Raw genomic sequence first — 27,545 nt, 5'->3', positions numbered from 1 at the left:
ATAATGACCATATTTTTTAAAAGAAAAATGCAGAAGTTTAAATTCACGGTGGATATTTTCTGATCCACACAAGGTGAAAAACCTATGTACGATCTCAAATGTGGGCAGAAGAAGGAAAAAAAACACTTTTATTGTTGTGAATATCCCACTGACATTATTATGGTTGAATATTTGAGCATGTTTCTTGGCAGAATTGGTAGAGAACTAGTTACTTTTCTGGCAGGGACCCAGTTTTAATGCAGATTTCATTCACAAAGCTCATTGTTGTTTGGCTTTAGCTACTCCAAAACCAGTTCGATCTGCGTTGTCCTTTTCAAATAATCAGCTTTTTCTACATTTCAACCATCAACCTCTTAATTTAGTGGTCTTTTGTGCCATTTAATTCATCCTCTTTGCCAAATGCATCAACACTACTGACAGCAAAACAGACCCATAGCGTGATGTGGCCACCACCATGCTTGTTAGTTGGCTTAGTGTAGAAAGCCTTACTGTGACGTCAACAAACATACTTCTTCCCAAATAGCTCAGTACTTGCCTGGTGTGATCATAGCATTTTCCTCCTGAAGGAAGTTTTGGTTTGTCCTTGTAAGAAGGACCAAATGTTATTTTGGAGCAGTTGCTTTTTTTCTTCTTCAGCACCTCATCAATCCAAGACAATGTTCACATTGCTTCACTGTAGTCATCGACATCTTCCAGTTTATAAATAAATTTTCACCCTTTTTCTTTTTAATTTGCTGCTGAACATCCTAACCAAATTCCTTTCATATGTGGAGGAAAGTAATATTCAGATGGTGACGTCTCAGATGAGAAATGGCCTACTGAGCCTCTCCAAAGCCAGTTGAAAACATGTTCCCCTGACATTAAACTTGTCTAACCAGGTCTAACCATTAAACTAGTGAACCAGAGTAGTTAAATGTTTAGTCAAGAGTAGCTAAATATTTAGCCAGAAGTTTCCCAGAAGCTTACGGTGAAGGTTCAACATTTACCCAAACATTAGTAGTTGAATGCATGAATACGTATGTACACAGATCCACAGATGTATCTAACATTTATATCCATTACTGGTGAAGTAACCAGATGAAACGTGTTTCATTCATGTTTGCTTTGGAAGTAACTTATGTTTCTGCGTAAGGTGATGATTGGGTGCTACGGTGAGTCTCCCTCCTTTATGCTGTGCGTCGTTGCTGACTGATGAGGTGAGATGTGTGCACATGAGGTGAAAACCTCTCCGACCCCACATGCTCTCGCCTCAGTCCCAGTGCGGGTTTGCTTGCAGCATGTATTTGGAGCTCGTCACCCGGCCTTATATAAAACAATGGACGCTACCTGGCTTGTGGGGTGCGCTTGTTTTCAGCTCAAACTCTGTGGAAGTCTGCATGTAACTTTTGGATCAATTGTCTGACCAGCTGTTATAGAAAGACGGAGCTTCTTTCTCGCCTGAAATTACAGCTGAACCTCCCCAATATGAGCTCTCGGCCTCAGAGACCGCTTGTTTCTGAAGTCAGGATATGACGAAGTCTGTTCTAACATTTAGGCGGAACACCTAATAAAAGAAACTCAAGACCCTGGGAAAGAACTGTAAACACCGGGATCTAGATGCAGGTTTTGGCTCTTCGGACGACTTCCAGATAACCCGACTGAGACCAGTCAACAGAATGGGAGGCGAAAATATTACCTGCTCTGATACGCTTCAGTACCAGCTGGCATATGTCCGAGTGTGTTGGTCCTGCTGTCCATGCTAAATAAATAATCCATATGGCTCTCTCTGGTGATTGAAATTCTTTGCATGAAGGCACAGCTTTACATTTTCTAATTTTTTTTAAACTTTTCGATTTAAACTCGAATCTGTGTCACTGATTAGAGTCATTTTCCAAACTCTCATCGTTTACTACACATCTACATCCCAACACTTATAAGATTAGATGATTATTTAATTCATATTTCATTATTAAACATGAGGAAGCAGTGCTTTTAGAATACAAGAGGACATGGTCAAAATCACAAAAAAGATGCAGTGCTTTCAGACCTCAGATAATGCAAAGAAAACAAGTTCATAATCACTTAGAAACATCAATACTAATGTTTTAACTCAGGAAGAATTCAGGAATCAATATTTGGAGGAATAACCAGGAGGTTTTCAGTGGAGTTCAGTGCAGTGGTCTCTCAATTTTTTTCCAGACCTCTATATAATTTTTATTCATCTCTTGTTTTGAGAGGAAACAAAAAAAAGGATCTCTCTGTGAACAATTGTTTAATGTAAACAGACCTCATGTCTCTGTGTTGTGTAAAGACAACAGCAGACATTAGTGCGTCTGGTGCGGAGACAGAGACAAACGCTTCCCCTCCTCGCCTGGCTGTCAGTACCTGGTCACTAATGATGCTGCAGAGCTGAGCTCAGCTAATCAACCAGACAGAGATGGATCAGGACTGAGCTCTCTGCTGTGTCTGCTGACTGCAGCTGGTGGTTAAATTTTTCCTTCAAGAGCCGCTGCCTGCCCCATTGTGTACATTAATCTCCAATGGAAAGCTCAAAGCGCATAAGTCGCCTCTCGAAAAGGAGGAGCTTAAAGGTACAGCTTAAGCAATTTGAAAAAAGTCTTTATCTAAAATGAGTGAGAATCAGGGTTTATTCAGAACAAACCTTTAACAGTTCAATCAAAGTTTCCAGGACAGTGTGTGAAATCCAATGAAGCAGAGTTCATTTGTAGTATTTTTTTTTTATTAAATTCCAGTACTTTCTTTCCTTGTTTTTATTTCACAGAATGTCTTAACTTCTTTGGAGGTTAATCTCTTTGCTACAACAGCCCCATGAGTCATCTTTCATATTTTCTTAACCACACACAGTAATTATGAAAGTGGAAAAGATTAACTTGGTGCCCTCACATCTCGCTTGTTATTCTCCGATATTCCGTCAGGAGCAAAGATCACTCCGGGAAGTGCTTGCAAGCGAATCTCTGCGCTCTGTGCGTGTTCGAGATAAGGAAAGGTGCCGTCTCCGGCCTGCTGCACTCTCCGCAGGGGTATCTCTAATGAAGAGCTCTGGCTCGGTTGCTGATTGGACACTGGGGCAACCGGGGCCTGAGCAGGTCAAATACGTTATCACATTTCTTCGACCCCTTGAGTTTTGGGACAATTAGGTGAAGCGAGATCAAAGAGCCGATACGGTGTAATGATGTTGTTGTTGGCCGGCCGGCAGAGCAATGGATGCCGGGTGATCCTCTGTCTGTGTCTGCAGAGGTGCAGATAAACTCACACGTCTTGGTGCTGCAGCAGAGTGGGAGGGCAGCGGTTTTTGTGTCAAAGCCTAATTCCTTCCACAAAAGCTTCAGTTTGGGGGGGACGTCGATCTTAAATGTTCTCTACTTCTAAAGGACAAGAGGTTCTGTTGCGAGGGGGAGGAGTAAGACCTATATTTCCCCTCCTTCTGTAATTGAAAGCAGCCGTCTACATGAGCCGGACTCTGCGGGGAGGCTCTGCGGGATGCGCTCGCACATGTACACACATACACACCTCCCTTTGTCTCCGCAGCTTTCCCTCATGTGGACCGACGTGCGAGAGAGAGGAGGGGAGGCTGAATGTGTGTTCTCCTCGTCTCGGCGCAAGAGTTTATATTGTTCCTGAAACATGTAAGGGGGGCCACGCAGAGCTCATGCCATAACATTTCAATCTCAAGTCGTGGATTGTTTGAGTCTGTCTACACATGTAATCCGCTGAGAAATGCCCGACAACCCCCAAACACTGAAATCATGAGCACAGAGGTGAGGGCGAGGTGGGGATAATTGGAGCAGTCTGAATTTACCCAGAGCCATGTGCATTGTGTTTTAAACTTTTTGGGAGATCACTCTCGCCGCTGTTTCTTTGTAAGTTTATGTAAAACGTTTATTTTTTTTCCCGTGTGATAATAATCTCTCGGATTTCCTGCAGCGGATTACGGCATCTGCAGCTATGTCAAGCGGAGCTGTTCGAGGGGAGTGCGGCTCTATTGCCTCAGCTGTGCGCTGCAGGTGCTATTTTATAGCTTCACTCAGTGTAGCACTTGGCATAGCTGGGGCACTGAAAGGAAAGACATGCTTCCTGGTGGCTAATGAGGTTCTGAACCCAGCCTCTTATTTGTTTTAAAAGCACCTGGGCCAACCAGGGCAAAGCCCGCCTGGACAATGGAATCAGTCTGGCGTTTCCACAAAAAGTCTTCCCATTCAAAACATCCACCTCAGGACACAAACTCCTACACTCTGTAGAAATGAAGCGGAGACAGAACGAGAGCTGAGGCAGCCCATTCTCTTCTCACAAAGGGATCTATTGTTTCTCTTTACATGCCTCAAGTCCCCAACCCTGCAGATTTAAAACTGCATAAGGAAACAATGGAAACGGTGCACAACGTAGCGAGGACACGCAGCAAGCGTGCAGTTTGAATTTTGAGAAATGCAGCACAGGCGCGAGGTGCTGCACTCACGGTTGATTTCGACATTTCTTTTCTCCCCGGGAAGATTTGACAAATTGAAAGGCTTTCTCTGATGGATAGAAAACAGCACACGATGGAATAAGCTACACACTGACCTGCGCACACTTACACGTTTTTAATTGTCACCTTACAACCACGAACTTTATTGCACATTTTGGGATTGTTTATTGCAGAACACAAGGTAGCATTTAGAGGGAAACTGATGCATGGCTTTTTGGGACAAATAGAAGTCTAAAATGTGGTGGTCTTGTTTTTTTTTTTTTGCATTTGTATTCATCCTCCTCTTGTTCTGCTACCCTTAAATAAAATACAACACTTCTCATAGCCTTCAGAAGTCACCGGCAGAAAAGCTGTGTGTAATGTCGTCCCAGCATAAATACAGCATACAGCCAGTGAAGACCTCAGAGGTTTGTTAAATCAGAATCAGATTTATGTCACTTCATTTGCAAATTGGCTTCATTTTACAGAGGGAGGGTATGTTTGCATTTTGCTGCCATTTATCAGGGATATACAATTTTCCACAACTAATAATCATGTTTTAAATTTTTTTGTTTTTTCTTTTTTTTTGTCCTTTGTCACAGATCCAGGGAACCTGGCTGTAGCTCAAGAGGCAGTCAGGAGAGCCTCCGCACTACGCCGTCCGCCAGCACGCACAGGAGAGGCACTCTCAAGTAAGAGCTGTGAACATGTTCCTATTCCTGCATAAAAACAAGATGACAGAGAGATGCATCAGCGCCTGCATCCTGCAGCTGAAGACACGTACTTTCTGGCTTTCAGGTTGTCTGAACTGCAGTCGAATCACAGCTTTGAGTGAAAAGCTCAGCTCATTGGAGGCAAAGGTGAAAGCCGTATCTGAATCACTGGGCAAGATCACAAGCCTTTTTTATTAAAAGATATTATCAAATGACCTGTTTTTTTTTTTTTGTTTTTTTTCCCGTCCCAGGTGCAGCTGCTCACAGCGCCGGGCAGCACGTCACATCGCCACCTACAAAGCAAAGGAGAAACGTCTCCAGAGACCTCGCTGCTGATGGGGGCCGTGTCGGCGCAGGGAGCCCCTGGTGAGCAGGGCCCTGCAGGTAACCCATGGCGTTGTGTGATGTCGAATATGTACATTTTACTTTATTTAGAGTCGAGCAGATAATTTTTAAAAAACTTTATAAAAAAAAACAGCCCTGCTTTCTATTCTTTCAAGCCAATATGATCATTACTTTTGCTTGAAGTTATTTCCTCACATCCTTTTTCCTGTGCTTTTAACACTTATTTCCGTTCACAAAAGCAAGATCCTTGCGTGTCTACTCAGGCATGTAACGCGATTAGCACATCAAAAACCACATGGTCTGAAAAACCGTTAGGTATTGTTTAGTCTAACTAGTTTATTAGCACAGATTTTATTTACATGAAATTAGACCATTAGGGTGGAAGTGGGTGTGTTGCAATCTGCTGCTTTGAGCACAATTACACACTTTTTTCTGTGTGTTTTTCCAGCAAATGCTTTTGTTTTTGTTGGAGAAAATAGTTTTGACAAAGTGGAAGCATAAAACTGCAGCAGCGTGAGGATATTGGCACAGTAGCAGAAGTTTCTTGCTGAAACTCAAAAGATGATTGTGATTGTGTTTAATTAAAAGCTTAACTCCGTTTCTGCATGCCAGAAGGTTTACACAGTCGTAACAGACCAACCAGCGGCTCTATGGAGATACAGCGTATCCGTTCATAAGTGTATTGCTGAGTATGTCACACGTTAACACAAAGCAAAGCCCAAATGTGAAGTAGAAGGAAAATTAAAAGTTAAAAAAAAAAAACTAACAAATGCAAATCCATAAGATGTGATTAGCATTTTTATTCAGCCCCCTTTACTCCGATGTCCCTAAACAAAATCCACTCAAAGCAATCGTTTTGGGCTTGAGATTCCCCTGTCAGCAGGGCAGCGACACTAAACATACAGCCGAGCTACAGTGAACTGCTTTACATCAAAGCAGATTCATTTGTTAGAACGGTATAGTCAAAGTACAAGCATAAGTAAAAATAAATGGAGCTTCAAAGACATTTTCCAACAATTTCATTCTCTGGATTATGGCTGCTCATTATATTCCAAATCTGTCATCATTGCAACATTAGTGTTCAATAATAACATCACAAAGGACGGCTTAGATTGAAAACCAGCTGTCTTTTGATCAGACTTTTTTTTATCCACTTTGTAATATTCACCCAGCAGAAGCTGCCCTCACCTGACACAGATTATAGTTCCCAAGATACTAATGGTCACAGAGCGAGTTGGAAGCATAATTGAGAAAGAGAAATATCTGCAATGTATTATTTATATTGTCCAGCTCAGCTCTAGATGTGAATAGTCGGTAGAGACTTGCTGCTGTAATTGTAGCAGAAGCCGGTTCTAGAAAGTATCAAAACAAGGGGGCTGAACAGAAAAGCATGCTACAGATTTTTGTTTGAAATTAAAAAGAAGCATCTATTATTGTCCTTCACATTTATGCTCTGTTTTGTTTTGGTGGATCACGTGAAATCTCAGCAACACAGATTGAAATTTGTACTAGTTTCTAGAAGAACAATGAGGAAATAGTCGATGATTTGCTGAGTTTAGTTTGGTGATATGAATTTATTCATCTGCCTTATAAGTTGAAAGAGCTCAAAAAAGCTTCATGTTTTTTTTTGCTCTTGTTGTTTTAAAGAGCCTTTGTTATAAATCATAATTTAATCTAATGTTTCCTAATGTTAGCTATCCAGTCAGAAACTACAGAATGTAAGTTTCTGTAAACAACAGGCTTATTTGACATTTTTGAAATCAGCATTTTAATAATACACAATCATAAGAGCAATGCTACTCTACAGACATCTGTTGCTTTCACAGGAAAGCTATTACTTGGACAGAAATGGACTTAATGCCTCCAAGGATTTTACACTTCATCTTCTCCAGGTGGCTCGAGTTCAGATTTTTTTCACAGACATGAACCTCCAAATGAAGGCATCTCCCTGTTTTCCTTCAGGTCCTCAGGGTGAAAAGGGCAGAGATGGACTTCCTGGCAGAGACGGTGAGTTGTAATTGCAATTGCGTTTCAGCTGACGTCATTCGGGATGTAAACCTGTGAGGGGATTCGTGATTACTCCTGATTGTTTCTTTACCCGCAGGAAAGCCAGGATCTCAAGGGCTGCCAGGTCCCAGTGGGCCTCCGGGGAATGTGGGAGCGAAGGGCCCGCCTGGAGCTCCTGGATCGAAGGGACTGCCAGGACCAGCAGGTAACAGAGGACCAAAGGTAGACAGACATCTAAGATCAACCAGTTGATTATTAAGCACAGTGAGCTCTCTGTGTGCCCTAGACAAAAACTCTTTTTTTTTTCTTCTGCAGAGCAATTGTTTAGACCTCGTGTTATTGTCAATGCAACTAGATGACTGAATGGATTAGTCCTGACCACAAAGCAGCAGAAACAATAGATGATAAATCTGACTTGTGATGTTCAGCTCCAGAATGTTTGTCACAGAAATGGTTTTGGTCTTTGGTCAGCTTGAAGACCCTCCAGTACTGAAAGCTGCAACATTCCAGCGGCCTCTGAGGTCTGCTGGCTGTTCAGGGAATTTACACTTTGTTGGTTTGCATCTAAAGTTATTTGTTTCTAAAAGTACTGCTAAAAGTTTTTACAGTGCCTCGCAAAAGGACACAACCCCTTGACATATTTCTTGATTGTTTTTTTTTCCAGCAACCACAAACTGCAATGTGTACAAGTGGCTTTTCTGCAACCAACACAACACAGAGTAGTGCATAATTGAGAAGTGGAAGGATAATGACCGTATTTTAAGCATTTTTTCTAAATTAAACATGTAGCCTGCATGCATTTAACACTATTGAATTTGTATCTTTTAGAACCAGTGTAATTACAACTGCAGATCATAAGGGAATGTCTCTACCAGCTTTGCACATCTGAAGACGATGTTTCTGCCTTTCCTTATTTGCCAGCTAGTTCAAGCTCAGTCAGATTAGATAAAGAACATTTGTGAACTACACTTTGCTTTAGTTGGATTTAGGTCTAGACTTTGACTAGGTCATTTTAACATATTGTGCCAAAACGTTTAACTTTTCTCTCATCTGGCTTGATCGCCATCTTCCACCTGTTTGCTCTACATGGCTTGTGGCAAATAACAAACACTTTTTTTTTTTAATGACTTTCATGTCACCAATTTTCTGATATGCCAGATTTGTGGAGTTCACTCCTAATAGATCTGGGTGCTAGATCAGATACCATGGACCATGATTGTTTCTCTATGTAAGCGCTATTCTTATGTAGCTGTCGGCTTCCATGTCTTACTAAGCTTGCAGTTGCACCATCTTTCTTGTTTGACTGATATTTTGAATGGTAAACATTTTTAACCACTGCTTTAAGTTTTTAAAACCTAAAGCAGTGGTTTAGGTTTTAAATTTTTCTTAGAATTTTTCTAAATTGCGTGCCTTACTTTTCTGGTGTTTGTCATGTGTGTGCTGTTGTCCGGCTGTATTTGTTACTATGAAGGGGGCTGAAAACAAAACCACACAGGCTTTCTTGTAAAATATTGAAAAACTATTTTTCAATTTCCTTCCACTTCACAACTATGCACTTCTTTATGTTGGTCAAATACATAACCCCAACGCCTCCCACCAAAATACTTTGAAGTTGCGTCATTACGACATGAAGACATATGACAAAATTTAGGGGATTCAATACTTTTGTGAGACACAATACACGCGCACACACACACACACAACCCCCCCACACACACACACACACGTCTGTGTCCTGCTGGTCATTGTCATCAGCATGGAGCCGAGCCAAATCATCAATCTCTCCTTTCAGATCTCACTACTCCTTGTGGACAAATAACAAATGACCTGTTGAGAAAAATTTAGTCTACCTTTAGCTGCAACTGTAAAGACTAAAGTAAATGGTGATCTAAGTTGTGCCACAACATCTGCTCTTGCTATCGACTGCTACCCCTCTGCTTTGGATCACAGAGGGAGTGTTTCTCCTTTCAGACTAACATATGAACCCGTCTTTGCGTTGGCTGTTAGGTGAAAGTGAGATTTAGAGTGAAACCTGAACTACAAACCCACTTTCTGAGTAGCTCCATGTGACTTCAATCTGAAGTAAGCATGAGCTGTACATATACAAATCCCAGCTCCATTATGATTTCCATATGCCTGCTGTGTTATTGTTTTTTCTGTCTCCATTACTTCATGGGGATCCGAAAGGTTTTTTTTTTTTTTGTCTTTCTTTTAAAGTAAAAGATAAACACAGGGGTAAAATGTGACCAGTGTAATGTATAAATTACTAAAGTAGAAGAGAAAAGTGAACTTTGAGTTGTAAATATGTTATCATATTTTGTCACAGCATCCCTCAGAACTAGCAGGGGACTGAAACTGTACAGGAAAAACTTCAACCGTTTCCCCGATGTGTTGCATTAACTTTGAAGGGCTGCTTGGGGTTTTTACGTAAAACACTGTCCTATAGATGACTTAATATCTCAGAGAAGCGGCCAAAATGCTGGGAGATTTTCTTTTATATCAAGGTTTACAGAAACAAGTCGCAAAGTGTAAAAAGTCAAAGCTGTAATAACATTGCAAGGCACTTCAGTAATTACTGGACTTTACTTGACAGTTGCCTCAGAGTTGACGAGATGGAAGGACAGAGGTGATGGCCTGAATGAGGTCAGATGGTGGTGATGCTTTTTCCAGCTTCAAATTAGCGACTAAAGTAAGTGAGAGGGTCCTCTCACTGGACGCTTGTTTGAAACCTGTTACAGGCTCCTGTGAACTGGGCTCCTCTACACTTTTCATTTAGGAATCCCATATTCCTCCAGATTCCTCTGCTCAGAGCTTTCAGTCTTGTACTGTATTCCTATTCAAGCATTAAAGTTGCTATGAAATTATGGCTTATAGGTTTTCAGTGGACGAGACTGATATTGTGGACTTGACTTTAACTCTGTTTATTTGAGTTGAGGTTCCACCAAGTTATTCGCACAGATTCGTTAATGACCCCCCTGTTAATTAGAGTAACAAACTTAATCAATTCACACTGTGCCCTTTATTCCCCCAAAGCCCAGAACTTTACTCCATATGTGCACGTGTAGTCTCATATCAACTAGACACCATCAAGTTGTATCAACACCTTGGCTAATATTTTCCCTCTCCGTTCTTTGTCATAGTTTTTCCTCCCTTCGCCAGTCATTCATCATCAGCCTGCAGTGCAACATGCCTCGGAGCAAAGGAGATCAAGACTGAGTCCTACCATGTCCCTTGTCGCTAATTTGTCACCTTCTGTCCGTTCTTGTAGGACCCCGCGGCCCACCTGGACACCCGGGGGAGAGAGGTCTGCCAGGGCTGCCCGGGCCGCCTGGGCCTCCAGGCCCACCATTGCCAGCCGGCGCCCGCATCCCAGAACCCGACCACAGTAAGCAACCGCTTCCAGGGTTGGGTTTTATGTGATGTTTGTTTTCTAAAATTAGTCAGTCCACAAGTTATTTTGCCAAAGGTCTCGAGTATTGTCGACATGGAGATGTTTGTGGTTTTGTTTTGTTGTTTTTTTTGTTTATTCGTGGCAAATATAAAACTATTACATTCTTGTTGGTCAGAAGGGGTTTTGGCTAGGAAACTGCAGCATGGACGCCGTTTGTGCTCAGTTTCTTTATTGAATCAGGAACACAGACCTTAAATGAGGCAAATAAGCCCTTGCAGCACTTTAGATGCTGTTCTGGGTTCCTTTGTGACCTCCTGAATGAGTTATTAATATCGTCTTATAGGAACCTTTTTTCAGCTAGTCACTCCTGGAAAGGATGAGAACTGTTCCATGTCACCTCTATTATTTAAACCGACTCTGACTGAAATATACTGTAGTCCCAAAGCTTTAGAAATTGCTTTGTTGTCCTGCCCAGACTGTAAGATCACAAAAACCTTTTTTTAATTGTATTTACTCTGGTTGTCTTTGTCTGGTCTCAAAATTTGTTTGAAGAAGAAGAGGGGCATCGTTTTCACAGCTGTGTTTCCAATACACAACTCACTGAAAATAAAGATACCATTATAATCTTACTCTTGACTCCATGCATGTCGAGCACAGCAGCAGCAAAGCTTAAGCACATTCTCTCCGTTTCTGGTGCATTTCAGTTTGTGCGTTATGCAAACAGGCCTTGTGTAGTTACTGTAACATCTGTAACAGTGGAAAACAACTCAGGAGTTGTTTTCCACTTGGATGAAGGTAGACATGATGGCGTGTTAATGGGGGACATTATCATGAGGACAAATGCAAGGTTTGTTTTACAAAAACTAGATTTTCAGGTGAATATTGTCTGACAACCTTTAAGTTGACACTCACCTAATCGATTTTCTGTTTATATGCATAAAATAAGTTTGTGTGGATAGGGCACCAAAACTAACTCTACATCCTCCTAAATCCGGCCCTGATTAGAACGAAAAACCCAGATTGCACCCTCTCATTATGTTATACCTTGCTTCCAAGCAGTCAAGCTTTCTTGTAATCTTTTACAGCTATCTAGAATAATACTTCCCCTGGCTTTCTGCAGGGTTTTCAAAACCCTTTTTGCTAATTTCCAGTCCTGTTCTGCTTGCCATAAACTTGGCTCGTCAGATGCTCTTTAACAAGATGAGATAAACTGCAGAAGGAGAGGAAGAAATAGGATGTGGCATATTTAAAAAGTTTTTACAACACTTGTGTTTAACAGTAATAACATCAATGCGGTTTGTTCTAAAAATAGATTTTTTAAAAAATCCAGGAAATATTTGAAATGGCATCAGAGAGTCATTTTTGTTTGAATGATTCACCGGGCAGGATGAGGAGGCTTAGCCACCTGTGAGGGACAGTAAGTGAGTAATTAAGTAAGTAAAGTTTATTTATAAAGCGCTTTTCACAGACATAAAATCACAAAAGCTGTACTATAGAAATCAACCTTAATGTAGATTGTAGGGACTTATAATTAATGAATATCAGTCAGAAGTTCAAATATATATGGTCAAATATATATTACAGAATTGTCTTCTTTAGACAAAAGATAAGGAGAGGTGACAGGTTTGTTATGCAGTGTAGTTGTTGACGACCCAAATGCAAGTGAGAAGGAAGACAGTCTTGTGTGAGTATAATAAATGACAGAAAACAAACTTAACTTGAAAAAACACACAACCCACTTCTCTGTCAGATCACTGTCAAATAAAGGTCACTAGAGCACAAAAAAACCCTTGAAAAACATCCATAGCAGCACAAGAGAGCAACCTCGGAGCAACAGGGAAACTGGCAGGGTAGCAACCAAAGCGCCTTTCAGATCGTCCTTTACTTCAGTGATCTCACATGTTAATTGCATCTTGTGATCAAGGTCATTCCAAAACTGGCATGAAATAACTATGCTTTTACAGAAGGGATGTGGAAAACCTACCTACACTAGAGCTCATCGCTGTGGGATGTCCCTTAACGCCCACTTATGCCCCCTTGACACACATAAATATGTCTCACTGTTTTGCATATTGAGGCATTTCGTTAAGTCGCCATTGTTGTTAAGCAAAGAAGTTCTGAGTTGGCTTCTAGATTCAAAGTGTAGAAGGTGCACAATAAATTTAAACTTTCTAAAAGAAACAATGGCACCAGTGCACTGTTAACCCAATAAATAAAACACAACACTTCGTCTTCTTTGTTCGTTTGCTGATCACGTGTGAGCTAATGTGTGCTAACTTGGCAGTCCTATTAACGGTGGATTTGACTTTGTTTGATGCATTTGGAGGAGCATCCTCAATCTCCCTGATGGCAGACTAAGATTTGAGACAAATGAACTCAGAATGACTGTGTCCATTTTGCATCGAGCATAGATGGTTCTTGATATGTCTTCTGCAGATGACTGCAGCAAGTTGTACCTTTTTGGTTCCACATCCACTGCTGAATGATGTAAAAGCACCCAAGACCTGGTATATAATGTGAAAGGATTAAGCCATAATAGGGGGTTTGCGGTTTGTGTGTGTTTTTTTTTTTTTTTTACATGACCATGATGAGAGTGACTCAGACAGGGTGACAAAAGGATTGGTAAAATGAGAATCTGACGATGATTAAAGAAATGAATAAACATCCATGTCAGAGAAGGATGAAGGTTTTTTATTAGGTTCAGGCAATAAAAGCTTTAATCTTCATTAACACAAATCTTTAGTTAGGTGTTTTCATAAGCAAAGTGGCACAGTTTTACTAAATTTAAACATTATATTCAGAACTCTCTTTACAAAAAGGCAGAAGTTATACAAAAACATGAAGATTGGTTTCAATCTCTTAGCTGCTGCCTGCTTCCTCTGACGTTGCTCCACTACCAGAAAAGAAAATCACAATCAAATAGTGTTTTACCAGATACAAAAATCTGCAAAACTAGCGCAGACTTCCTATTCTGAGATGGGAACCTGTCCACAGCCAACGTCACTGAACGGTTTCCAGATGTAGGCCGTCCAGACAGCTGAGGGAGGGGAGCCGGGAGACGGATGGGCTCTTTCAAGGTCAACACATGGGTGGGTTTTACATTCGGGTCCGGTGGTAAAACAAAGTATGCAACACACAGATTTGTAAGCTCTGGGTTCCGCTGTGGAGAGCCGCGGGGGCGCTGGGGTGGGCATGATGATTTCCAAACTGTGAGCTATTTCTTTCACATCAAAGTAACGGTGGGGGCGGGTCTGCACCGAGCTTCCTTTGGAAAACACGGGCTTGTTTGGTCACTGGATGTGCATCAGCAGCAGAGAAGATGACTGTGGGAATATGTCAGTGTTAGAAGCGTCTGCTTGTTTAATCCATCTAACTAAGCCTCGCCATGTTGTAAATGGGGGGAGAAAAGAGAGGTGTCACCTCTCCTCCCGATCCCTTAGTGGTTTCTGCACCTCAGGCAGAGGGAGGATGTTTATGGCTGTCAGCCGTCCTCATCATTTTCTTCTTCCTTTTCCTCTGTCCGTTCAGTATCTGTGAGGTCTCAGGCCTGTGATTGGATCTGTGCTTCCTGTTAGAATAAAATGACCCAGCAGCCACACACTTCCTTCATCACACACATGTTTACCACCCTTTTCCTCTTGCTCAAATGCTGTGAGTCCATGTGGTTTGACTGAGTGAATTCCACATAAAATATATGGAGACCTTTAAACATAACGTGACTAAACTTTAATTGCCATCCAACCTGGTTTTAATGATGACCAGGATGCTTTTGATGGCAGTTTAGTTCAGCCCCCAGCCTTGCTGAGCTCTGCATGAAATTTTAGGGTGGGGGGGTGGTTGGAAAATACTGCCCTCTAGAGGTCATATCAAGTTGTCAAAGCGACGTTTCACTGAAAACTCACAGAAGTTTCTAAAGTCACATTAAACTAGATTTACAAAACAGCCCAGAAAGGATATCTACAAAAAAAATTGAAGAATAACTCTGCAATTTTTTTTTTCTTAAATTTACATGTAAAAAATTATCAACTTGATTCTTGTGGCCAGTCACCTATAGTTGTTAGCAGTTGCAACTTGCTGAGAGGCGTAGATATGACAAACTAAGTCATATCTACAGCTGAATGCAGAAATTTCAAATGAAGCTATATAACCAGAACTCATATCCACAAGATTCCGTAAAATGTTGAATAAAAACCACAAAGTGTATATTGCATTTGTTTTGCAAATGTCTCTAGAGCACATAGAAAAAAATCCATTGACTAAAGCACCTCACCAAAAGTGAGGTATAGAACGGCAATGCAAAGGTAATCTAGTTGTCACATTATAACCACACAGCGATTTGAAGTGACACAGCAACACAAAGTAATGTAAAACGGTTTTCAAAATGTATAAATAGAAAATGTAATGAAATGTGTATCCATCCTCAGTAACACTTTCTTTGAAGGGGTGTGCATAAGACTGACATGACACTGTCATAAACACGACATAACATCTGTCATGATCATAAAGAAGTCTATGAATGTTTATGACAGTTGTCATGAAGTGTCATTTGGTAAATGATGATACTTTTAATGCAAAGTTGCTCTAAAAATTGCATTGAAAGTCCATTAAAAATGCCAACTTTGCATTAAATTATCATAATTTACAAAATCATGCAAAGTTGACATTTTAATGGACTTTTAATGTAACTTTTAGAGCAACTTTGCATTAAAAGTGTCATTATTTACCGAATGACACTTCATGACAACTGTCATAAACATTCATAAAGACTTCTTTATGTTCATGACAGGTATGTCACGTTTATGACAGTGTCATGTCAGTCTTATGCACACCCCTTCATATAAAGTGTCACCCAATCCCCCAGTAACCTGATACACAAAAATAAAATTCAGTGCAATCTATTACTTTCAGAGTTTACTAAATCAAGTCCATCTGTGTATAATTTATTCAATCCAGCCATTCAGGGTTTTGTTTGAGAGCATTATCAACAGTACACCAAACAGGTCGGGGATGAAGTTGTGGAAATGTTTATATCAAGGTTAGAGTATAAAAAAAACACGATTTGAACATCTGAAAATGGAAGGAGCGTAGAACAACTGCAAGTTTACCAAGACATGGGTGTTTATATAAATGAATCTATTCGAAGTATAGTTTAAATGTATCTTTTTGCCTTTATGGAACATGCAAACACGGCACTGTTCCCGCAAAGAAGCATGGTGCCGGCTGCATCAGGCTAATTTTGTTATTTTGATAGGTATAGCGAAGCTTGTCGGATTGTAATGGCAAGAAGGAGCTAAATACAGGATAATAGTGGAAGAAACTTGTTGGAGGCTGTGAAAGACTTAATATTGCGGCAGAAATTCATACTTCAATAGGATATAGACCCTAAATATACTGCCAGAGCAACAATAAAATGCCTTACATCAAAGCACAACTACATGTTGGGCTGGGAGACAGAGGGAGTCAATCACATCACTATTGGACTTTATTTTTCCTTTTGTCAGAAACTCCACGATTCATTGATTGTCTTTCATCCTCAGATAGCGGAAAAGATCCCTTCTTCACCAACACTTTCCATGACTCCAGAGGTTTGCCTGTTCCCGGACCTCAGGGTCCTCCCGGGCCTGTTGGTGAGCCTTTATTGTTTACAGAATGTTTATGCGGTTTGCTGGAAAACATCTGCGTGACCATTCAAACATCCTATAATTGAAACTACCTCTGCATGCAAAGCTCTTCCAGTATACATTTTAGCCAACTTTCACTATTGGTCATTGACGTCTGAGAAGGATGAGTTCATGAAACTCGAAAGGTTTCCTTCAAGCGGAGGGGTGAAATACAAACATGTCAGATTGAGCTTTGCCGTCTTCACCAGACAGAAACAATGACTCCATGCTTCTACACACAGGTCCCCCAGGTCCCAGAGGCCCAGTAGGACCTCCTGGCCCATCAGGACAGAACGTAAGCTAACTCGCATGCAACATAGTTATCACTTGCACTTAGCACTGTCTGACTTACTGCTATACAAACATATACATATAATCATATTTAAAATGACATGTCATCTTGAATGCATCCTGAGTACAGGGGACACCTGGAACACCTGGGGCACCAGGGCCAGTGGGGCCAAAAGGAGATCGTGGGGAAAGGGTGAGTATTTTAGATAAGATATACCTTCATCAAGCCAAGAAGCAAATCTGTAAGGTTCTTACTTTCTCTTCTGTTACATAAACTACCAAGCTATGTTTAATGAAACAAAGAGGAAATGGAGCAACTCTGATGGACATTGATCTTACGAATGAACGGTAACCTTGACCGTTCAGCCAACTTATTTACGAACTCACTTAAGGACATCGAAGTTGATGTTTTGGGAAGGCCAATCACAGAACCCTATCTTCAGTGAAGTGTAAGATTTGTGGGAAGAGTTATAATGGTGTGGGAGAACAAGTTGATCAACAAAGCTGACTCAGTTTTTCTGGAGGAATGGACCAAAACTCCAGTAAACTGTAGTGACAAGCTTATAGAAACATGCTCAAAACATTTGACCCAAGCCATGCAGCTTAAAAGACAATTATAGAAAATGGTATGTAAACGTCTGAATGTGAACAAAATAAAAAAAAGTCCCTCTGCCTATTATTCTAGCATATAACAAATAGAAATCACTTTGGTAATCCTAACTGACCTAAAAAAGGGGTTTTTGATTTAATGTCAAAAAGTATTCTAGATAAACTGATGACACTGTCACACAACTACCTTGTATTTTGTTTTTTTAGGGTCCTCTTGGTTATCCAGGAGAAAGAGGCTTCAGAGGTGACCCAGTAAGTCACCTCTACTTTGCTTTGATTTTGGAGGGAAGCATCAACACGTCATATTGATTATGTTGTGGTAAACCACCCTGGGCAGCAGCAATAAACGCACACAATCCACGAGAAGCACAGTTAATAAACTGAATGTTTTTTTTTTCTTTTTTTCTGTGGCTCTAAACTTCTCAACAGCTTTGAGTTTTAAAGCGAAACATATTCTCCTCTCTTCTCAGGGAGCGCCAGGTCCCAAAGGAGAGCCAGGGGAGAAAGGCTTGCCGGTAAGATTGTAGTTGATTGTAGCTCCCCGGATAACACAAAGAAAAATTCAGAAAGCTTTCAACATAATTTTGATTTTGTTTTCTTCTTGAGCATCAAAAATATTTTTTGTGTCTAACTCTAAGTTTTCTTTGACATCTTTCTCATTTTACAAGAACAATCCAAATGTAAGATACCTTTATTTAGCCATCACATCTTTGAACTGCAGGGAATCTTTTCCCAAGAATAACCATGACCCAACATCCGAGGTTATGGTTATGATCTTTTTCCAATCATTGTGACTCTCCGCAAATTGGTTTGTTCAGTTCCACCTCTTTCTATCAATCCCATACATTCCTACCCATCAATAGATCGGTTTATATCTGTTTCATAATGTTTTTTAAACTAGAATGTTGCCCTCTATGTGTTTGATCTGTTGTTTGTGTAAGTGTGTTTTTGTCGGTCCTGGGGGTGTGCTCTGGACTGCTGTCCCCTCTCCTCTTGACCCTAAAGCTGTCTGACTCCCACTGCAAGCTACTGTTCCCATGACTATCATTCACAGCCACCTTTTCAGCTTCTTACTTTGGCATATGCATATAAACACCTATACCAGCACAAGAACAGCAACTCTTAACTGGTGCAAAAATCTTCATTTTGCTTTGTTCCAAATGTGCAATATTAACTCTCACCAATTTGCTTGGTTTTCTATGCAGGAATCTCAATGAAATAGATGAGATGTATATGCCAAATGTCTCCATTGTGTGTCAGTAGTTGGGTTTTTAAGGTGTTGTGCGCCGATATGGGTGGAGTGGATACAGCTATCCCTTTTCTTCCACTGTATTGCCTTGCATGAAAAGCACAATGCTGCACAAACTCTTTCTTCTAGCTTTTAAAATAAACTAGTTAACGTATTTAGTATGTAAACTAATACTGTGCAATTAAAAAGGAAAATGGCAAAGTTGCTATTTTATTTGGAGAACTTGGTGTCGATAACAAAAAGTTAGCAGCAAATGCTCACTCACTAATTTGCTAGCATCAGTGATGTTAGCTTTGATACAATTGTTTTTAGCTGGGTTTTTTTTTTGACTTATTGAATTTGTTTATTTCTTAACAGTTTAGATGTTGGTTTACAGCTAAAGCACAATACAGTTCTTTCGATTTGATTGTTTCTTTTTTTAAAGATGTGCTGTACAGTGCCTGGGAGAAGAATTTGACACACACAAAGTAGTAAACCTCTCCTTTTGGTATTGCCACAGATTGGCAAATACTTGAACTGAGAAGCAAGGAGATCATTAATCAGAGAAGCAGTCATGAGAGTCATAATAACTCTAGACGAGCTAGATTAGGTGAGCATTGTCTTCAATTTGACAGGGAGGCTGGTCAGAGGTAGTGGGAAAATGGGTAGGTCCACATACAGGTCAGCCCTACAAGAACTCTTGTTAAAATCAGCAAACAGCTTGAGAAAAGGTGGTTCACCTTCCAACAACTACCCTAAACATACTGCCAGAGCTACATGGGAATATTTTAGATCAAAGCATAGTCGTGTGTCAGAACAACTCAATTGCATTCCAGATCTAGATCTAATAGAGAATTTGTGGCAAGCCTTAAAATAGGTATTCATAGACATGTTACCATCTAATTTTGAGCTACTTTGCAAAGAAGAAAGAGTAGTCCCAAGATGTGCACAGCTGACGGTGACAAATCCTGAAAGGCTTGCAGCTTTGAAAGATGGCAGTGAAAGATGGTTCCGCAAAGTATTGACTGAAGACTTTTACAGTAGTCTAGATAGAGTCCAGGTCCTTGAAAGGAAAGTGCGATGAAATTGGGAGCCGTTTAAAGGTTTTGCACAGGATGGTTAGCTTTTTATGCCATTAATAACATAAGAAACAAATGTATCATTTTTCGGATCGAGGTTTCTCTGGCAGTATTAAATGAATAGAATAAAATACGGCCTCTATCTATCTAGTGCCTGCAGGAGACGTCAGAAATTTACAAAAGTCTATCAATCTCTTCCCCTGGGAGCTGTAAATGTTGACATATGTCTGCACACAGTCTATTATGTGCAGACATTTCAATTACTGTCCAAGAACTTGACTAACATATCCTTCCAGAGCAATATTCTAAAGCAGCTTTGCCGTTTTCCATTGCATACAAGTCTTTGTATGTTTTTCGTTAGCATGTTTTCCTAAAAGAACCATTCTCGACCTTCAGCCATGTTTCTTTGCATGTCTCTTTGAGGATCATGATGTCATGATGCATAAAGCTGTCTCTGTCTTACATCTCTTGTTGCGGTACTTTTGTTACTTTTGAAGGTAAAGATCCCCTGAGGTCGCTGCCTTATCCCTTAACAAAAGACAAATCAGATGTAAGAGTAAACCTCTACTGACAGACCACTGTCAGACGACTGACAGTGGGTAACTTCTGTGTCTCTGCTGCACTGAGACTGAACACTGTGGAGCTAAAAATAAGCAAAGTGAATGCAGATGGCATGGTCATCTCTTCCCTGACAGTGTGACTCAGCTGTGTTATGCTGCCACGTGATGCTGGTCTGTCATGTGCATGCTGATGTTTGCCTGCCCAGCATGGCAGAGAATTATAATACTTAGCAGCATGTTTACGAAGGAAACATAGAGAGAAATATAATGAATGGATAGTCATGCTGGGCAGATATGTGGACTGTCTTAACCTTCTAACAGCTAAACTGTACTGGAAACCTGACTTGCATCTTGGCGAGCAGTCCTCTAGCTTCTGCTCTTTACCTTGACGGCTGTATCTATCTTCACAGGGGGACGGCATACATCAGATCAGAGAGGCGCTGAAGATCTTAGCCGAGAGGGTTTTAATCCTTGAGACTATGATCGGTATTCATGGTGAGTAGGAGGCCTGCGGAAGGGGCAGCTTTAGGCAGGGGTCACAGCTGCGGGTGGGCCCATGCTCCCACCATGCCTAACTGCTGGGACAGAGGGCGGGAGCAGTCACAGGCAGCCCCAGGACTTGGACAAGTCTTTTCTGCAGCCTCACAAAGTCCCCCTGTCACTGCTCTCTGATAGGACTTTAGCTTGCAGATGTTCCAAGACTTGCAGGCAGACCTTGAGCTTCTGGCTCGCAGGGTGACACTGTTGGAGGCTATCATCTGGCCAGGTAATCCCGAAACACCCACAGTCCTGCTGGCCCTCGTTTCTCAATTAGATGAAGAAAACGTAGATCAAGTGTTAGAGATGTAGGATTTATAATCGCCATCTGTTTTTAAATGTAATGTCAAGTTGAAAGGTTATTTTGTATTCATGTTTTGATGACAGCAGATGCTAAAATTATTTTCTAAGCCTCTTTATATAAAAGAAGCATTTTAAATTCTAGATATGTTTAACAGATCTAGAATTATATGGCAGTATAATTCTATCAGTATAATTATATATATATATATATATATATATATATATATATACACACACACAGTATATGGGTGTGCGTGTACTTTATCTTGTAAAGTATTCATACTCCTTTAACTTTTCCACCTTTAATGATGTTACAGCTATAAACTTCAATGCATTTTGTTGGGATTTTATGATAAACAAACACAAATGGGAAAATGGTACATGGGTTTTAAAATTATGTACAAATAAAAATCTAAAGTAACGCCTTGCATCATCAGTCCTCATGAGGCAACGCTTTGTAGAACTCCACTTGATTCACATCATGCAGATGGAACAGAGTTTCTGCAAACGTCAATCTTCAAGTCTTACCTCATGTTCTCAGTTGAGTTTACTGTTTCCTATTGTTTTCTAAAACAATTATGAGGCCTAGATTAATATTTTTGATCTTGCATTAAATCCCAATAAAATATGCAGAAACTTGTGGCTGTAATGTGAGAAGTTTTGAAGGATATGAATAATTTTGCTGGTCCGTTGGGTCTGAGAAGCAAATGAATCAGATATTTACGTGGCTGATCGCAGCAGCCTCAATAGATCGGGTTGGCAGAGTTTTGAGCATTAAATGCATAACATTGATTCCTGTCACTGAGTTGTTTATTTTGCTTAGAATTAGATTTTTTTTTTAAGTACGGTACGTTCTTTCTTTTGCACCTTGTAGAAATGCCCAGTTATATAGAGAAAAAAATGCAAAGTGGTGCTTCTTAAATGTTTTGTTTCACTGTTTTGCTTGTAATTTTCTGTAAAATGATGGTGGATAATTTTAGCCTTTTTAAAAATGTAATAAATCTAGCAGAAATGCTGTTTTGTAACAACATTACTATTTATTTATAAATATGTTATCAGCAAGATAGCGAGTCTAAGAATATATAGAGTCTGCAGTACTACATATAATTGTAACTCCTCAAACATTTTTAAGAAATCTAATTAAATCCAGTTGACAGATTTGCATTTAATTAGTTGCATTACATTACAATCAGAAAAGGTTACATGCCTAATACACTCAACTGTCAATGACTTTGCAGGAATCCAAGCAACCACATGGTGACAGTGGAAAAGAATAATTATTAAGTGTTTTTGTTTTGTTTTATTATTTCAACATCTAGCTGCTGTAATTTAATATTATAGAATGCAATATATTATTGTAATATTGAAATATATTTTCTCAAGAATTACAGATGAAAAAGGAACAATATTCAATTCATTCAGGCATCTTAGTCAAGAACAGGTTTCTTAAGTAAAGGTTTAATTACAACTACCTTAATAACCTGTAGTGCATTTCTGTTTTTGTACAGACAGATTAAACAAAGGGCACAGTGATCAAAGGGAAAATGTCCTCTAATAACTTGGTTGGATTAAGCCAATATTTTTATAACTCAACTTGATAAAAAGAAAAGTCCAAACACAGATCAAGTTCTACAGATATGTGTAATGCTAAAATTAGGAAAAGTCTTAATTGTACTTTTTCAACATCAGTTGACTAAATAGTCTGCATGGCCACACATGTTTATGGACAGGGAGGCCCCTTTCCAACCGCTGTCTTTCTTCAACAGAGCCTGATCTAGGGTCTGGGGACGGACCATTCGGCACATCCTCCCCTAGTTTCTACAGAGATAAGCGAGCAGGTGCGTCTCCACATCGACTTGCTTCCCCTCTGTTCACCGACACCAAGGTCCGAGGAAAGTAGCACCCCTATCCTCCACACTGACCCTGAGGATCACAGACTGGGCCTTCCCCTCCAACAGGTCTCAAACCGGCATTCAGTACATTCAGACCTTACCTGGTGCCCAGTCTGGGCTTTTATTAAATGGTTAGGAATGGGGAACACCTCAGGGAAACTCAACTGATAACTCCATGACACCCTGATTCATCTGCTACCTGAGAACTGCTTTGATTTCCCTCTCCATCCAAATGCTAAAAAAAATAAATAAATAAAACAACTGTAACCATGTTGAAAGAAAAGGAAGATTTTCATCCTTGATGGTTGTGACAGTGTGAAACAGTTCTAGACAGTATGGGTTCATTTACAGAAATGAGAAGTAGAAATCAGTGCGAGGTTTTGCTGCTTTCATAGTTCGTCTGCAATCTGAAGAGAGTCCATTATTTAAATACTCTGAGCTTGTACAGTCTGTATTACAAAATTACATCCTCCTTCCTCTAGTATTCCTATATTTTCATCTTATTGTTTAACTCAGTGTTATGTAGTGCACTAAAAAAAGATGAAGTCATCTCTAATTGATGTTTTTAAATGGTGACTAGAAGTTTTCTGGTGTCTTTTATTTCCGTTTTGTGTAAGTGACTAATCAACGTTTTTGATGCAAAATCTGCACAAACATAGGCATCTATGTTAGATGGTGCTGCAGTCTGAAAACTGAATGTGTTGAAATTAAAACGGCACTCTGCTGACTGGGATCCTAAACACACACACAGAGGAAACTGTTATTTGAACTTGAACATATTTTACCACTGTTGTGTTCTATGACTGCTTATACTGCTCTGATGAAAACACTTTTTCATCTTATATCAATTGTGAGACTATTTAAAATTGTAGTTTATGTTGTACGCTGTTATGTAACCATTTTGTATTTTGATTTTTTTTTCTTGCAAATGTACTGTGTTAAGATAATCCTGCTTAGATGATAAGTGTAATAAAAATGTTTTTATTATTTTAATATGTCACCTTTTTGAATTGGTGGTACAAAAGTATTCATTAAACACTTTTACAACTGAAAGAAATAAACTGACATCCACCGTCTCTGATGTGCAGATTTGGAAATAAAAAAAAACAAAACTTTTATTTGGGAACATTTCGGCTTTTTGTCCACATTTTCCAGATAGTTTAGTTATTAAAGGTTCTTCATGTAGCCCACAGGGAAAATACAGAAGCTCAGCAAAACCCAAGCATGATGTGTGTCCAGTTTGAGTCAAAAGTGCAAACGTATCCAGTAGTGTCAACGTGTTTAGGGGCTCTGCTGTGGTGGATGGCTCTTTCCCTTGGACACCACCACAGCTTGTTCTCCAATGCTGTCTTCAATAAGCAGCGAGATGGCGCCATCTAGCTGCTTGGTTGCTGCTAATGCCACCACAGCTTTCTCGGTGGGGAAGCCCATCTTCTCCAGCTGCTGAAGCCTGGTAGGAAACAAAAACAGACATCTACATGTAAATACAGACTTTAGGATTTAAAATGTATTAAGTAAAAACCAATTTGTTTATTTATAAAATACACGCCATGAACTGCACAAACCGCAGAGATGAAACTGATGACTTTGCGACCTCTACTTTTGTGTCAGGAGCGTCCTGTAAGGAGGCCATTATCCCGGCTCGGAGCATGTGCTCCTCCAGCACTTCTGCCTCAGATACGGCAGCAGCAGCCTGCACCTCCATCACCCAGGCAGATGATGGAGGCTCCATCCATGGGTGGAGGTTGTAAGCTGCGGGGTCCCTCAGTGGTGGAGGAGCTGCGTGATCCACAGCCATGAACTGGGGAAGCGATCTAAGCGATTGACAAATTGTGAAATTTGTTTTATATGAAAATGATCAAGAATATATTTTAAAGGGATAGTCAAATGTTTAATGTAATTGACTTATAATACCTATGTGAGGGGGCAAATGTTGGCAATCCGACCCTTGCCGAAGTAGGAACATGCATCCAATTAGGAATGAAAGCAAAAATGTTGGCCTCCTCCAGTTCCTGTAGTGCCCCAATGAAGGGCTGATGATCTGCATGTTAAATTAAGGAGACGGGGGATAACTTGGCAGAGAAACACAGTAACCAAAGTTTGAAAGAATTCATTATAGATTTAGTGGGGGGAACTTTCAGCCCAAATAAACAACAAAGCTTTTATACATAGAAGGAACATAGAGTGTCTTAGGTCCAGAGCCTTGGTCTTATCTTAAAATCTGCATCCCTAAAGAAGCACACACCATCCAAAGATAAAGACACAGAAAAGCCAAGCATACAGATGTAAAAGACACTGAGACCTAAAACTCAATAAAGATATGCAGACTGTCCAAAATAAAGAATGGCCTCAACAAGAAACAACATTTTAAAAAAAGTGACACAAAGGAATCACAAGAGACAGAAGAAGAAAGAAAAAAACAAACATACAAACTCAAACTTTTTGTTTATAGGACGTACCAGTCCTGAAAAGCATCTGCAGATCACATACACAGGAAAGGATACAGTTGTGTCCAATGCATATTGCACAGAGGTGAAGCAGCGCTGGTGTTCCAGGTAGAAGCAGCAAACCGCTGAGTAGAAAAAGCCACGGCAGGAACCAGACTGGCAAACACCTCAGCAGCCTCCTCTGTGTGGCCTGTCGACACTGAGTCGTAAATAGAGCGAGCTGGATGGCAGAGAAGCCACAGATCCGACTCGCCTCCCCTCCAACCACAAACAGCACCAGGGTGTAAATGAATGCCAGCATGGTGATTGTGATGATGGACAGGAGCAGGAAGGCCACTGACCCCCAGCGACGCTCCTGACATGATCCCAGCAGCAGCAGCAGGATCACGCTGATCAGCAACGAGGGCGAGTCATCATGACTGAGAGCATACAGAAACACATCTGAGGAGGAGAAAAAATACAAATCCACATGCTTACTTTGCGTAAATCCGAAGCAGTGTTTTGAAGATGTAACAGCATGGTTACCTATGAACCTTGGGAAGTATCCTCCTGGGCCCACGCTCAAACTTGCCTGGATGCCCCCAACATACATCAGCAGCATAAATGCTATCAGAGCAAATGTTACCAGGCAGAATCCAGGACGGTCCGCCCCAAACAAGGACCTCACTGACAGGACACGGCCCAGCATCATTTCACATCAGATGCACCTTCTCCACTGGCTTTCACGACATTAAACCAGGCAAACAAATATTTGATGAGGTTCATCATTGGATAATTATATCCAATGGAATTTTAAATATGCATAACCATATTATTTTTCTTGTTCCAATAGAAGACTGAGAGCTAAAACCTATACAGGTAATTCACTGCTAAATAAAACTGATAGCGATTACGAGGATTCGTTGTGGTTTTTGAATCAACAAAATGGTAGATAATTAACTATAGTTTACATTTATTACGCCACTTTATATAATAAAAGAAACGCAAGTAAAAACGATTTTAGCTTCGAGACGTAAGAAATTCATAAAAGGATGCAAACTTCCGCAAACATTCTTCTTCTTCTTTATGTTTATAATTTACAACGTTTTACCGCCACCTACAGGTCATCCTGGATGCGTGCTTTCTGTACATACAATTGCTGGAAGTACTTTGCATTTTTCTAACATGTATACATGTTGTAAGTTTTATGTTGAAAAATTATTTGGAAAAATTCTTTTGTGTTTTGGAATGAAGATATTTATTTGTATAAGTACTTTTTCACTTCAGTCTTTAAAATATCAGAACTAGCACCCAACTTTGTATTGTCGTTTATCGTCTGATCAGATTCTCAGTACCTGTGTATTCTTTTCAGCAGACACTTTTTTACTTGTACTTGAGTAATTTCTTGTTACTTTTTCCTTTTTACTTGAGTAAATATTTATTGAGGGAGTGCTACTCTTCCCACTGCTGCCAATAATTAATGAAAGTAGTGACATTTTTTTTGTATCAGATTCTCTTATTTGAGTTGTTTGCTACACAACATTGTAGATCTAAAATATAACTTGAGGATTAGTTTTTGAGTGATACATTGCATTCACTTGTTAGTGTTTTCTGACAATCTGCATCATTGTTAGATGCAGTGTTTTGAAAAAGTATTTCACCAACTGAAGCTCTTCAGATTTTGTTGCGCTACAACTATACACACTTCAACATCATTATTTGACATTCTCTATGATCGACCGCCACAAAATGGTGTACAACAGTGGTTGGAAAAAGATGCATGGCTTCCTTTTTTCTAACAGTAATCTAAAAAGTCTTCAAGTCTTGCTTCTGATTCTTAATTGAATTCTATACCAGAGAAAATGGCTTTCATTGAAAGTATATAATAACAAAGACATACGTATGAATTTTAATGTCAACATTCACTGATTTGATTCTGGAGTGTTGGACAAAGGACACATCTGAAAGTTGCAGGACAGTAGCCTTTGAGGAGTTTGAAAACCCTTGATTTCTGTAGTAGATCTATCTGTATGTTCAAATTGATTGTCCTCTTTTTTTTTTTT

General features: G+C 40.1%; 2 protein-coding genes across 4 annotated transcripts in view; one reads left to right on the top strand and one right to left on the bottom strand.

The window, feature by feature from the left end:
- Positions 1 to 24,172, top strand: part of emid1 (EMI domain containing 1) — a 63,569-nt gene extending 39,397 nt beyond the window's left edge. Inside the window, exons 4-17 of one of the 3 annotated variants that reach the window (XM_008418646.2) lie at positions 5,044 to 5,133; positions 5,240 to 5,301; positions 5,406 to 5,538; positions 7,462 to 7,506; positions 7,604 to 7,711; positions 10,775 to 10,891; positions 16,435 to 16,524; positions 16,800 to 16,852; positions 16,979 to 17,041; positions 17,665 to 17,709; positions 17,928 to 17,972; positions 18,126 to 18,137; positions 20,735 to 20,819; positions 22,931 to 24,172. In XM_008418646.2, coding sequence (XP_008416868.1) covers positions 5,044 to 5,133; positions 5,240 to 5,301; positions 5,406 to 5,538; positions 7,462 to 7,506; positions 7,604 to 7,711; positions 10,775 to 10,891; positions 16,435 to 16,524; positions 16,800 to 16,852; positions 16,979 to 17,041; positions 17,665 to 17,709; positions 17,928 to 17,972; positions 18,126 to 18,137; positions 20,735 to 20,819; positions 22,931 to 23,064 — 1,082 coding nt within the window. In that variant the 3' untranslated portion in view covers positions 23,065 to 24,172. Of the gene's footprint in view, positions 1 to 5,043; positions 5,134 to 5,239; positions 5,302 to 5,405; positions 5,539 to 7,461; positions 7,507 to 7,603; positions 7,712 to 10,774; positions 10,892 to 16,434; positions 16,525 to 16,799; positions 16,853 to 16,978; positions 17,042 to 17,664; positions 17,710 to 17,927; positions 17,973 to 18,125; positions 18,138 to 20,734; positions 20,820 to 20,999; positions 21,091 to 22,930 lie in introns of all 3 variants that reach the window. The other 2 variants (XM_008418647.2, XM_008418648.2) reach the window with 2 other exon arrangements.
- On the bottom strand, positions 24,140 to 26,550 carry rhbdd3 (rhomboid domain containing 3). Its single transcript, XM_008418645.2, has 5 exons — positions 26,029 to 26,550; positions 25,561 to 25,944; positions 24,971 to 25,097; positions 24,622 to 24,870; positions 24,140 to 24,506 (listed from the first exon to the last, which is right to left on the bottom strand). The coding sequence occupies exons 1-5, from the start codon at positions 26,192 to 26,194 to the stop codon at positions 24,338 to 24,340; spliced, it is 1,095 nt and encodes a 364-aa protein (XP_008416867.1). The 5' UTR covers positions 26,195 to 26,550; the 3' UTR covers positions 24,140 to 24,337.
- Between the last annotated feature and the right edge of the window lie 995 nt (positions 26,551 to 27,545).

The sequence above is a fragment of the Poecilia reticulata genome, linkage group LG9, assembly GCF_000633615.1.
Source record: "Poecilia reticulata strain Guanapo linkage group LG9, Guppy_female_1.0+MT, whole genome shotgun sequence".
In the NCBI taxonomy this organism is placed as follows: Eukaryota; Metazoa; Chordata; class Actinopteri; order Cyprinodontiformes; family Poeciliidae; genus Poecilia; species Poecilia reticulata.
This window is presented reverse-complemented; position numbering and strand designations above follow the sequence as displayed.